Consider the following 14195-nt stretch of genomic DNA (forward strand, 5'->3'; position numbering starts at 1 on the left):
CGCCCTGCCAGGACAGCTCTCCAGCTTGCCAGCTAAGAGGTGACAGCAAGGCTCCACAAGCACATTGGCCTAAGAGGTGGGGCTCATGGCACCAGGCCAGGCATGAGGAGAGGATGACAAGTCCCGACCCTTGAAAAGTCCAGCCCAGAGGGGAGTCTTCCTGGCAAGGACACCAGGATGAGGCAAGGACAGCTGACGAGGGAAGCAGAGGCTGCCATGGAGACGGCACAGGAGAGAGGGAAGTGAGGGCTCTTCCAGGGAGCCTGGCACTCCAGAAGGCCCGAGTTGCAGGTTCCAGGGTGAGTGAGATTCTGGCTGAAAATTCCAAGCAGCAGCAGAGAAGCCACAACAGCTTCCCTACCAGGCTTTCCCTGACACACTGCCTTCTTTTCCCCAATATGTAATTTTCCCAACCCAGAGCAGGGAGCCCCATTTTTAGAATAAATTTCTCTCTGCATTAACTCCCCACAAGCCCTGTAAGCACAGGGCTTGTCTCAGTCTGGGGTGGGAAAGGCTTCTACCGACTTGCTTCGCTCACTGCACTGAACACATGGATTCCGTCTGTCCATCTGCACATGCTTCGCTCACTGCACTGAACACATGGATTCTGTCTGTCCATCTGCACATGCTTTGTTCACTGCACTGAACATAGGGGTCCATCTGTCCGTCTGCACATGCTTCATTCTCTGCACTGAACACGGGTTCGTCTGTCCATCTGCACATGCTTCGCTCACTGCACTGAACACATGGATTCCGTCTGTCCATCTGCACATGCTTTGTTCACTGCACTGAACATAGGGGTCCGTCTGTCCGTCTGCACATGCTTCATTCTCTGCACTGAACACAGGGGTTCGTCTGTCCGTTTGCACATGCTTCGCTCACTGAACTGAACACGGGGTCCATCTGTCTTCACATGCTTCACTCACTGCACTGAACACATGGATTCCGTCTGTCCGTCTGCACATGCTTCGCTCACTGCACTGAACACATGGATTCTGTCTGTCCGTCTGCACATGCTTCGCTCACTGCACTGAACACATGGATTCTGTCTGTCCATCTGCACATGCTTCGCTCACTGCACTGAACACATGGATTCTGTCTGTCCATCTGCACATGCTTTGTTCACTGCACTGAACATAGGGGTCCATCTGTCCGTCTGCACATGCTTCATTCTCTGCACTGAACACGGGTTCGTCTGTCCATCTGCACATGCTTCGCTCACTGCACTGAACACATGGATTCCGTCTGTCTGTCTGCACATGCTTCATTCTCTGCACTGAACACAAGGTTCGTCTGTCCATCTGCACATGCTTTGTTCACTGCACTGAACTAGGGGTCCATCTGTCCGTCTGCACATGCTTCATCTCTGCACTGAACACAAGGGTCGTCGTCTGTCTGCACATGCTTCGCTCACTGCACTGAACACTGGATTCGTCTGTCCATCTGCACATGCTTTGTTCACTGCACTGAACATAGGGGTCCGTCTGTCCGTCTGCACATGCTTCATTCTCTGCACTGAACACAGGGGTTCGTCTGTCCGTTTGCACATGCTTCGCTCACTGCACGAAACACATGGATTCCGTCTGTCCCATCTGCCCATGCTTCGCTCACTGCACTGAACACATGGATTCTGTCTGTCCATCTGCACATGCTTCGCTCACTGCACTGAACACATGGATTCTGTCTGTCCATCTGCACATGCTTTGTTCACTGCACTGAACATAGGGGCATCTGTCCGTCTGCACAGCTTCATTCTCTGCACTGAACACGGGTTCGTCTGTCCATCTGCACATGCTTCGCTCAGCACTGAACACATGGATTCCGTCTGTCCGTCTGCACATGCTTCATTCTCTGCACTGAACACAAGGGTTCGTCTGTCCATCTGCACATGCTTTGTTCACTGCACTGAACATAGGGGTCCATCTGTCCGTCTGCACATGCTTCATTCTCTGCACTGAACACAAGGGTTCGTCTGTCCATCTGCACATGCTTCGCTCACTGCACTGAACACATGGATTCCGTCTGTCCATCTGCACATGCTTTGTTCACTGCACTGAACATAGGGGTCCGTCTGTCCGTCTGCACATGCTTCATTCTCTGCACTGAACACAGGGGTTCGTCTGTCCGTTTGCACATGCTTCGCTCACTGCACTGAACACATGGATTCCGTCTGTCCATCTGTCTTCACATGCTTCACTCACTGCACTGAACACATGGATTCCGTCTGTCCATCTGTCTTCACGTGCTTCACTCACTGCACTGAACACATGGATTCCGTCTGTCCATCTGTCTTCACATGCTTCACTCACTGCACTGAACACATGGATTCCGTCTGTCCGTCTGCACATGCTTCGCTCACTGCACTGAACACATGGATTCCGTCTGTCCATCTGCACATGCTTTGCTCACTGCACTGAACACAGGGGTCCGTCTGCCCGTTAACACTCCTAAAAGCTAGCAGACTTTTTTTAGACTTCAGAGATGATGATTCTGCACACACTGCTCTCCTCAGTGTCAGCGCATCTCTGTGGTAGTGACACAGCAACATCCATGTCTCCTTCCTGCAGATGGTCCCTCACCCCACTCCTCCCCCAGGCTATTTATGATTGTGGTTTGGGGTGCCCTGCCAGCCCACCACATCATCTACTCTGTAGGGGACAGAGCAAGGTGCAGCTCACTGTGACACGGCAACATCATCCCGTGCCCAGCTCAAATGTTCATCCGGCTGGTGCACGAGGCGGGCGAGGTATGGAATTACCGGCTGGAATCCGACACTGGCTGAAACACTTCTTTCCACAGGGTAAAGGCAAGCATCTGTCAGGTCAGAACAAGCTTATGTTGCTCAGACTCAAATGTCTGTTTTACTGAAGAAACATGCAAACACACCACGACCTCTTCCATCTTCTCTCCAGGAAGGAAAACGTAGCCCTCCTGAGCTAACGGGGCTCCCTTTCTTAGGGTAGAGAGGACCTAAAGTACGGGTGGAGCTGGAGGCATTTGGCCAACGTCCTCGATCAACGTCTGCATGGCAGTTTGCATCCCATCAATGATGGCTCCTGGGAGGCTCTCCCAGACCTCTCAAACAGAGCGAGCACTGTCCCCAGCCTAGTGGGTGCCCCATTTAGACAAGGGACAGACTGCTCTGACAGTCACTGAACGCATGAAGCATGTTAGCCAGGCCTTTGGCTGCATTTCCGTGCATGCTGTGAACCACGGGGGCCTACCGATTTGACTGTGGTCTTCGGACTGGCATGACTTAGGCTGCAAACTGGAACCGGAGGCACTGACAATGATGACACCTGGAGCCAAGATGCCTCCGGACTTCTGTCCTGATCACAAGGCTGCCTCTGAGCGCCAGTCTCCCGCTCTGGGCCTCCCCACGTACCACCCCTGCTCCAGCACCTCTGAGGGTTCTCAGCGAGCTTGGAAGAAAGCTAGAGTACTTCATGAGCAAGTCCGATCAACAGGGGTCTACTCTAGGCAAATCTCAGCCTCAGCAGATTGACTCAAAACTGCTGATCTAAGAAAAGTCTGAGGGACGACTCTGCCATTCAGTCGAGTGGTCCAAGCGCACCAGGAGCCTGGCACAGGCAGCTGCGGGCCACTCACCTTATCCATTCGGTCTTGTTCCACACCAAATTTCCCTCCATAGCCGTGGGAGGCTTTGGGCCCTGTTTCAAGTTCCTTCTCCTTAAGGGTCTGATGTTCTTGAAAGACATTCTCCCTCAGCTTGTGTATGCTTGAAGGAAGAGATGGAAATAGGAACAAATCAATCAACAGATGTGCAGCTTTGCCTCCCGGTGTGATAAATAAGAACAGGTGACATTATCTTTGTAAATCTGCCTATCTGATGTTCACCAATTCTCTCCCTGCACTGTGCCTTCCTGACTATTCTGCCGGCTGCTGCACCCGCTTCGGCGGTCCGCAGTGTGAGATGCACGCTCCGTGGGAGACAGAACGTGAATCTGAAGGCAGACAGCGGGGGCATCCCAAATCCCTGCTAAAGATGACTCTACCCAAACCCGGCCTTTATTCACACACAGAGAACAGGAAAGCCAGTCTGTAATCATGCACAGGTAGAGGGGAACACGAGGCTATGCCCCCTTTCCCAGTCACTGGCAGAAGTCCAGTGGTGCTGAACATGTAGATGGCTCGTCTGTACTTGAAGTACTCCAGCTTTTTTATACATTCAAAGATGTGAGGAAAGCGTTTCAGAATTTAAAATCTAAACGCCACTGACAATGTTTAATACAGCAGATGATGAAACAGATGACAAGGTGTGCTCAAATCTGGCAGGCAGGACACAGCTGTCACTGAGAGACCCCAGCGTGGTATGAAGGCCACTCTGGCATTCACACTTTCTGCCCAGGAGACACCAGGCCGCCACCTTCGACATCTGGACAACAACGCTAGAATTGAGGATGAAATACAAACCAGGCTCGGAAACTGCCCAGTACCCTGGTGAGCAGGGGAAAGAAAGATGCCACTCTAAAACCTGGGAAGGCCCCAGAGCATGAAGAACGGGCTCATTCCCCACGTGCTCCTCTCTGAATTCTAAGCAACCCAAGGCTTTTGTATTGGAGAGTTGCTTTTTTCTCCAAGCCACCCTCCAAGACATGTTTTGAAGCTACAGGGAACACAAGAGATGAGAAGAGGTACGATGACTCAACGAATTCAGGAGTCTGCTTAACGCCATAGCAAATACCCAAGGCTACAGTGGACTCCTAAGTCAGCCCATTCCAGTCTCTTGTCCTGGGCAGCCACACGGCCACTGGAGTTCCGAAGTTGCTTCTGTGGAAGGGAGTGTGCTGAGCAAGCCAGGGAGGGGCTAGAACTTGCGTATAAAAAGCCACTGTGGGCCAGGTGCGGCAGCGCACACCTGTGATCCCAGCACTTCGGGAGGCTGAGGCAGGGGAATCACCTGAGCCCAGGAGTTCAAGACCAGCCTGAGCAACAAAAGCAAGACCCCATCTTTAAAAGAAATGAAAGAACTTAGCTGGCCATGGTGGTGTGAACCCATGGTTCCAGCTACTTAAGAAGCTGAGGGGAGAACCCAGGAAGTCAAGGCTGCAATGAGCTATGATGGCACCACTGCACTCCAGCCTGGGTGACAGAGTGAGACCCTGTCTCAAAATAAATAAAGAAATCAATCTTTAAAAACAAAATAAAAAGCCACTGGGCAGACTGTGCCTTCTTTTCTGGATGATGGACTGAATCTTTCTCAGCTGAAGGGACCATGGCCAAGCAGGACAGTCTCGCCAGGATACTGAGGCGGTCACCGGGTCAGTGGTGCTGCCTTCACAGCCGGGGAAAGGAGGATCCACTCTGAACCCAGTGTGGCCTAAAATAAAAGTCTGAGCACATTTTAAAAGTTCCTTTTATCTATACTTCCTGAGGAAAAAAAAAAACTGCCCCAAGAGCTGGCATTTTAGATAGTGCCAAGTGAGAAACAATGACAGGATTCACTCAGCTCCCTCCTCTGGGCTTTTGACAAGCACACAAAGCTCACAGTACCCCACGATTCATACATAATCATTTCCAGATAATAAAAAAAGGGACAGGGCATTTAAGGTCTCAGTTATTCAGACATCTCATACTTCAGAAACCTCTCGCGTGTAAGGTAGAGCTCAGGGAAAAGTGTTCCCTGAGAAAAGCTACAATACTGAGAAGCAGACACTCTAAAATTATAAATATGGAAATTGTTTGCAATGGGAATTTAAAAATGACTGAGCACGTAAGTATCTAAATATACACATATAAACACACACATGACACACACACACATGTGTGTCTTATATTCATTTACTGCATGGTATCAGGTCAAGAAGACAAAAGCAGTTTCCACACAGGCTGTCCCTCTGCAGACGACCATGAGCTCTGTTGCACCTGGGGCTCCACCCACAGAGGGGCCCTCGGGAGGGTGGTGGCGATGCCTCTTACTTGATATGCTCCTGGTGCCCGGAGCCCTGCACGGTCTTGGCACCCCATCTTTGCTCCTTCTCACTCACATCATTCTGAAAAGAAAACCGACTAGTAAATCTCACAGCCTGGATTGCGACACCAACAAACCACCACCCCATCAAAGAAAAACCCAGGAGAGCCACTTCCACTTCACGAAAAAGGAAAGCAAAGGCTGGCGGCTCCTACCACAAAATCAGGGTCGGTCTCCCAGTCATCGGCCCCCGCGTCATCCTGGGTGATGGACACAGCGTGGCCTGCTGAAGCTTTCCACATCTGAAAGAGCGGCCGGGGAGGGTTACGGAGGCCTCAGGGTGCCATCCACAGAGGCCAGCAGATGAGCCCTTTGGCCAAAACTACCGAGATTCTAGGCGACCCAGGAGGACGAGGCTGCAGGACCAGCCAATCCTTCATGATCCCTAAGCCTGAATGACAACCACAGGAGTGAAAGAAGCTTCCCCTCGGGGTTCTAATACTGCTGTCCCCTGGCACCAGAAATATATTGCAAATACTCTTTGGCTTCAACTCAAGTGAGAAAATTTTCTGGAAAATAAAAAGTCGGGTGTGCACTTACTGCATTCATTAAGAACATATTCCCGTTCTGCCCAATCATATGATAGTTTCCAACCAAAAACAAACGCACCATGTGTGTTATATATTATAAAAACACTAAATGTTACGAATGGTAGATCTCACGGTATGTGTATTTTATCACAATTTCTTAAAAAGTGCACCCATTTTGATTTCAAGTGCTTACTGAAACGATAACAATAACTTTCCTAATTCAGACTTACAATTTAATACATGTTTCAAGTAATTTATCAGAGAATTGCTTTACTCTCTACTTGGGAGAAAACAGAATTCTGTTATAGAGAACAATGGCACACCTGTAAACCCTAACAAGACAATTCTTCTTGTAACTGCAGTGGTAAAATCGAAACTTTTAAGGGTTTAAAAAAAAAACAAACTATGTATAAAAAGAACTGATTCCTTTTCCACAGAAATAGTAATAAAATTTCACATAGGCCATAGAGCAACTGAGAGATTATTCCAGGGGTCTGAACTGGGGACACCCAATTCACTTTTCCTCAGGCGCCATGTTGGGACTCTAGCGCCCTGAATCTGAATGGGACAAAAGCCCTTGGCAGCTTGAGAATGTCCCATCTGGCTCCTCCCCATCCAGCCTGGCTGGGTCTCAAGTCCAAATCCAATGTGACAGTGAGGCACCAATCAGAGCATGCTCTCAAATTTCTAGATGCGACTTTGTCTCTCGGGGAAGAACTGTCTGCCAAGGGGTGTAGCAGGACCAACAATGCCCCTGGAACCTCGAGTCAATGCCCAAAGCATGGCAAGAAATTTCCAGAGTGATCTGCTTTTGCCAGGATTTTAGAGAACAGATGAATTAGAATCTTAGAACTGAAAGGCACAACCAGTCCGTCTTGTCCCAATGCGCCCATTTACAAATGAAGCAATGGCTGCAGGAAAGAGAAACGGGAGGCTCAGTGTCCGGCTGCCCCACGGCACCATGCTGCCCTGGTGAGGGGCTGCCCGCCTGCGGAACTTCAGCTGCCTATGGTTCCCAGCACTGAGGAAGTGGCTGCAAGAAAGGATGGGAGTCCCTGCAGGGCTGGCGAGGCCAACCTTCAACCCCAAGTCAAAGGTGAAAGAAGGCCGGTATCTTTGCCTGGTACTTCCTCAGGCTCCACAGGGAAAGATTAGCAGAGAACAGTCTCCATTCATCTTCCTGGAGGCAGCTTCACCAGGGGGCGGGGCAGGCACCTGCAAGCTTCACAGTCCTGCGCCTGGGGGCCCCATCCACTTTCATGGGGTGGGGAAGGGGCCAGATCTCCCCCTCAGGGAGGACAGGAATGAGTTCCCTTCCTCAATTCCAGAGTTTTCTGCAACTGTCTCCTCTAAGCCATACACAACAGAAACCTGACTTCATCTTTTAAACAATGAAATTTCCTCCCAGAAAATTATCATCTCTCTCCCAGTAAATCCACAGACACAGCAACCTCCCCCGTTTCCTGTTAAAGGGATTTTTGCCCTTTCCATCCACAGGAAAAGAATGTTAGGATGTTCACAATGCACAAGTACCTTTCTTTCCGCTTGGAGATAAAAGGCTGTTCACAAAACTCTGTTTAAAACACAGTAATCCAATGAGGAATTTCCAGGCATTGGGGAATGATTCCGTCTGTAAAAAGATTAAGAGTAAAAGCTCAGAAGGATGTCTGTTGAGCAGCTCCCTGGGCAAACCCTTCTGTGTGGAGATCTTTTTAGAAAACTGCAGAAATCCTCCCAAATATAACAAGGTTTTGTGATGAAATCTGAAATGAGGATGGAAGATTTGCATTTTACTAATAAAAAAGTTCAACACAGAGAAACTAAAGAAATAAGTTTTAAAAGATTTCTAACTACATGATGATTCTTTGTTTTTTTTGTTTGTTTGTTTTTTGAGATGGAATTTTGCTTTTGTTGTCCAGGCTGGAGTGCAGCGGCAAAATTGTGGCTCACTGCAACCTCCACCTCCCGGGTTCAAGCGATTCTCCTGCCTCAGCCTCCCGAGCAGCTGGGACTACAGGCATGAGCCACCATGCCCGGCCTACATCATGTTTCTTAATGAATGCAAACAGAAATTACTGCCTTAATTGATAGTATGCGTTTACTGTTTGCTATAATTCTGAGAGATTTTCACTTTTTATTCACTCTTATTAATAACATTATAAAATAAAATTGTTACTGTGAGCTTTTTAAAACAATAACATAAGAAAAACACTCCTTGAGAGGATCATGATATAGCCGGGAGAAAACACAGGTACAGTGACTCTCTCAAGACATGACAGCAGCAGCTGGAGAGCCGAAGAGGAGGAGGCTGCATTCCTAATGAACGTATATGATTACTGCACAGGGGGCAAGACTCCAGTTCCCCAGAGGGTGGCCAAGCACATGACCCCTTCCCTAGGACCACACATCAGCCTCAACTGGACACCATACTGCTAAACATCACACATCGACGAATGAAATCCCCTTGTCCCTAGGAACAAGCTGGCCACAGGCAGAGTGGTTTCTCATGCATTAGGTACTAGGGGATGGTGCCTGGCTGGCCCTCCTGGCAATTAAGTTCCTATCTGGTTCCTGACCCAACTATTTGCTCCATCTCTCTCTCCAATTCCCTTTGGCAGTCCTAACTTCTCCAGATTGCTTGGTACATTCTGGTTACTACAGTTTTTAGTGTAATCAGCAGGCATCTATACAACTCTGTCGAAACCATTAGCCAGACATGGTCGTGTGTACCTGTAGTCCCAGCTACTCAGGAGGCTAAGGTGGGGGAACTGCTTGAGCCCAGGATCTCAAGGGTGCAGTAAGCCATGATCACACCACTGCACTCCAGCCTGGGAGACAAGAGACCCTGTCTCATACATAAATCAATCATAAAGTAAAACATAAAAATCTCATGAGCAGCTAAGGATAGGCTCAAATCCACAATTTCATACTCTCAATATTTGAAAATTAAAAAAGAAATCACAAAAATAACTAATAGAAAATAGGCTTGATTATTTTGTGGATCCAAAGATAAAGCCTCTAGACCCCTACCTCAAAACCATACAGAAAAATTAACTCAAAAATGAACTAAAATCCTAAAAAGGTGTAAATTTTTGTGACTTTGAATTTGGCAATAGTTTCTTAGATACGACACCAAAACATAAGGGGAAAAAAATAAATTGTACAAAATTAAAAATTTTGTGCTTCATCAAGAAGGTTACAAGACGATCCCAAGAGAAAACTATTTTGAACCGTATATCCAGAATATATAAAGACCTCTTGGCTGGGCATGGTGGCTCACGCCTGTAATCCCAGCACTTTGGGAGGCCAAGGCAGGCAGATCACCAGGTCAAGAGATTGAGACCATCCTGGCCAACATGGTGAAACCCCATCTCTATCAAAAATACAAAAATTAGCTGGGCATGGTGATGTGCGCCTGTAGTCCCAGCTACTCGGGAGGCTGAGGCAGGAGAGTTGCTTGAACCTGGGAGGCGGAGGTTGCAGTGAGCCGAGATTGTGCCACTGCACTCCAGCCTGGGCGGCAGAGTGAGACTCCATCTCAAAAAAAAAAAAAAAAAAAAAAAAAGGAACTCTTATAATTCAATAATAAAAAGGACAAATAACCCCATTTAAAAATGGGTGAAGGACCTGAAGAGACATTTCTTCAGAGGAGATATACAAATGGCCAACAAGCTCAGGAAAAGTTTGTTCAATGTCATTAACCATCAGGGAAACGCAAATCAAAACCACAATGAGAACCCACCTCATACCCACTAGGATGACTAAAATAAAACAGACGATGACAAGTCTCAGCAACGGTGTGGAGAAACCGGAAGCCTCATAGACTGCTGATAGGAATGTTAAATGGAAAAGGTCTGGCAGTTCCTCAGAAGGTTAAACTCAGGTACTGTATGACTCAGCACCTCCACTCCTAGGTCTATGCCCAAGAGAAATAAAGTATAAGCACACAAAAACTTGTGCATGAGTGTTCAGAACAGCACCATTCATAGCAGCCAAAAAACGGAAACACTCCAAATGTCCATCAACTGATAGATACATAGCATGTGGTCTACCTAACACAAACGCATTATTTCCGCCACAAAGAGGATCCAGCAGTGACACCTGCTGCAGTGTGGAGGGACCTCAAATCCATTACGCAAAGGAAAACCATGCACAAAAGACCACATATTATATGATTCAATTTCTATGAAATGTCTGGAGTTGGCAAATCTACAGAGACAAAAGATACATTACTGGTTGCTCAGGGCTGGGCGGATGGTGGTGGTGGGGATCGGGAAGTCATGGCTAAAAGGTACAAGAGCTTCTTTTTGAGGTGATAAAATTATTCTGAAATTGATTGTGGTGATAGTCGTACAACTGCACGAAGATCCTAAACACCAGTGGACAGTACACATTAAACAGGCACATTGTATGGTATGTGAATTTTAGCTCAATAAAGCTGTTACAATACAGTTCAAAAGATGATGACTCTGTCCAACCTCAACATTAAACCTTCCTTGCAAATGTCAGTGTACAAATCAGATTGCACAAACGTGAAGTAATCTTGCTGTCTAGACAGAGTGAAAAATTCCTCTATACAAGAATTTTTTTTTTTCAGAGTCTTGCTCTGTTGCCCAGGCTGGAGTGCAATGGTGCCATCTTGGCTCACTGCAACCTCTGTCTTCCAGGTTCAAGTGATTTTCCTGCCTCAGCTTCCCGAGTAGCTGGGATTACAGGCATGCACCACTGCACCCAGCTAATTTTTTATGTTTTTAGTAGAGATGGGGTTTCATTATGTTGGTACAGGCTGATCTCCAACTCTTGACCTCAAGTGATTTGCCAGCCTCAGTCTCTCAAAGTGCTGGGATTACAGTTATGAGCCACCACGCCTAACCGCCCCCCACCAGCCTTTTTTTTTTTTTTTTGAGTCAGGGTCTTGCACTGTGCCCCAGGCTAGAGTGCAGGGGCACAATCTCAGCTCACTGCAACCTCTGTATCCCAGGCTCAGGCGATCCTCCCACTTCAGCCTCCCGAGTAGCTGAGACTATAGGAATACACCACCACACCCAGCTAATTTTTCTTTTCTTTTTTTTTTTCTTTGAGACGGAGTCTCACTCTTTTGCCCAGGCTGGAGTGCAATAGCGTGATCTTGGCTCACTGCAACCTCCATCTCCTGGGTTCAAGCGATTCTCCTGCTTCAACCTCCTGAGTAGCTGGGACTACCGGCTCCTGTTACCACGCCCGGCTAATTTTTCGTATTTTTTTTAGTAGAGACGGGGTTTCACTGTTAGCCAGGATGGTCTCGATCTCCTGACCTCATGATCTGCCCACCTCAGCCTCCCAAAGTGCTGGGATTACAGGTGTGAGCCACCGCGCCCGGCCAATTTTTCTATTTTTAATAGAGACGGGGTTTCTCCATGTTGCCTAGGCTGATCTCGAAACTCCTGGGCTCAAGCAATCCACCTGCCCTTGGCCTCCCAAAGTGCTGAGATTACAGGTGTGAGCCACTGAGCCCGGCCGAAGAATGTTTTAAATGACAGGACAGAAACGTCCGTCTAGCATCAACTTTCCATTAGCCTCAGCATCTATGGCAGAGCAGGAGGAGTAAGGAAGCAGACAGCTGCTTAGCCAAAATCGCCATCACAGGCACACTTCCTCCACCACACTTACTCAAGGGAAACCCTGCCCCCAACATTTACTCTGTTCACTCAAAGCAGTGTGTGAGCAGATGGGGTGGGCTTGGGCCACAGGGAAAGCCAAGCCTGCTCCTGGAGCACAGTCCCCTGCTCTTGGCTGGCCCAGGCCATGGGAATACTGCAACACAAGGCAGCAACCAGCGCTCACAGCAATTCACATTCTCAGGACACCTTTTTCAGAGCACCTACTGCATGGCACAGACTGAATATCTGAATTGCCAATTATGTGCGCTGTCATTTTAAAAGTGTTTTAAAAACAGGTCCATCAAAATGCTACAATTAAAAGTCAGCTTTAGCTGGGCCTGCAGTCCCAGCTACTTGGGAGGTTGAGGTGGCAGGATTACTTAAGGCCAGCAGTTCAAAGTTGCAGTGTGCTAGATGGCACCTGTGAAGAGCTGCTGCACTCCAGCCTGGGGACAGGGTCTCGCTCTGTCACCCAGGCTGGAGTACACTGGTGCGATCGTCTCACTGCAGCCTTCAACTCCTGGGCTTGAGATCCTTTGCCTCAGCGCTCCGAGTACTGGGACAACAGGTGCACACCAGCATGCACAGCGAATTTCTTTTTTTCTTTCTTTTTTTTTTTCTTTGAGACGGAGTCTCACTCTTTTGCCCAGGCTGGAGTGCAATAGCGTGATCTTGGCTCACTGCAACCTCCATCTCCTGGGTTCAAGCGATTCTCCTGCTTCAACCTCCTGAGTAGCTGGGACTACCGGCTCCTGTTACCACGCCCGGCTAATTTTTCGTATTTTTTTTAGTAGAGACGGGGTTTCACTGTTAGCCAGGATGGTCTCGATCTCCTGACCTCATGATCTGCCCACCTCAGCCTCCCAAAGTGCTGGGATTACAGGTGTGAGCCACCGCGCCCGGCCAATTTTTCTATTTTTAATAGAGACGGGGTTTCTCCATGTTGCCTAGGCTGATCTCGAAACTCCTGGGCTCAAGCAATCCACCTGCCCTTGGCCTCCCAAAGTGCTGAGATTACAGGTGTGAGCCACTGAGCCCGGCCGAAGAATGTTTTAAATGACAGGACAGAAACGTCCGTCTAGCATCAACTTTCCATTAGCCTCAGCATCTATGGCAGAGCAGGAGGAGTAAGGAAGCAGACAGCTGCTTAGCCAAAATCGCCATCACAGGCACACTTCCTCCACCACACTTACTCAAGGGAAACCCTGCCCCCAACATTTACTCTGTTCACTCAAAGCAGTGTGTGAGCAGATGGGGTGGGCTTGGGCCACAGGGAAAGCCAAGCCTGCTCCTGGAGCACAGTCCCCTGCTCTTGGCTGGCCCAGGCCATGGGAATACTGCAACACAAGGCAGCAACCAGCGCTCACAGCAATTCACATTCTCAGGACACCTTTTTCAGAGCACCTACTGCATGGCACAGACTGAATATCTGAATTGCCAATTATGTGCGCTGTCATTTTAAAAGTGTTTTAAAAACAGGTCCATCAAAATGCTACAATTAAAAGTCAGCTTTAGCTGGGCCTGCAGTCCCAGCTACTTGGGAGGTTGAGGTGGCAGGATTACTTAAGGCCAGCAGTTCAAAGTTGCAGTGTGCTAGATGGCACCTGTGAAGAGCTGCTGCACTCCAGCCTGGGGACAGGGTCTCGCTCTGTCACCCAGGCTGGAGTACACTGGTGCGATCGTCTCACTGCAGCCTTCAACTCCTGGGCTTGAGATCCTTTGCCTCAGCGCTCCGAGTACTGGGACAACAGGTGCACACCAGCATGCACAGCGAATTTCTTTTTTTCTTTCTTTTTTTTTTTTTTGTAGAAACAAGGTCTCCCTATGTTACCCAGGCTAGTCTGGAACTCCTGGCCTCAAACGAAGAGCAGCGATTACAGGTGTGAGGCACCGCACCCCCGCCCCAGGCCAAAAGAAATTTCTTTTCAGTAAGATTTAGCAGAGGGTTAGCTTCCAGTTCTAGGGGACCTAATATCAAAACAACCCTGCCTCCCCAACTTTTTATAGAGTCCCACTTAAAAGACTCTTCCTTGT

The 14195-nt window shown here is 48.5% G+C and overlaps 1 protein-coding gene across 7 annotated transcripts in view; it reads right to left on the bottom strand.

Moving 5' to 3' along the window:
- The window catches only part of CTTN (cortactin), a 41888-nt gene that overhangs the window by 25385 nt on the left and 2308 nt on the right, over positions 1 to 14195 (bottom strand). For 5 of the 7 annotated variants that reach the window (XR_004435993.1, XM_033206223.1, XM_033206227.1 and 2 more), the window contains exons 2-5: positions 8056 to 8152; positions 6148 to 6234; positions 5941 to 6014; positions 3610 to 3739 (exon numbers count right to left, since the gene is read on the bottom strand). Coding sequence is in view for 6 of the 7 variants with exons in the window: in XM_033206223.1 (XP_033062114.1) it covers positions 3610 to 3739; positions 5941 to 6014; positions 6148 to 6234 (291 nt within the window). In the remaining variant the exon portion in view is untranslated. Of the gene's footprint in view, positions 1 to 3609; positions 3740 to 5940; positions 6015 to 6147; positions 6235 to 8055; positions 8153 to 10264; positions 10439 to 14195 lie in introns of all 7 variants that reach the window. The other 2 variants (XM_033206225.1, XM_033206224.1) reach the window with 2 other exon arrangements.

This window comes from Trachypithecus francoisi, unplaced genomic scaffold (assembly GCF_009764315.1).
Source record: "Trachypithecus francoisi isolate TF-2019V2 unplaced genomic scaffold, Tfra_2.0 Lachesis_group8, whole genome shotgun sequence".
NCBI lineage: Eukaryota > Metazoa > Chordata > Mammalia > Primates > Cercopithecidae > Trachypithecus > Trachypithecus francoisi.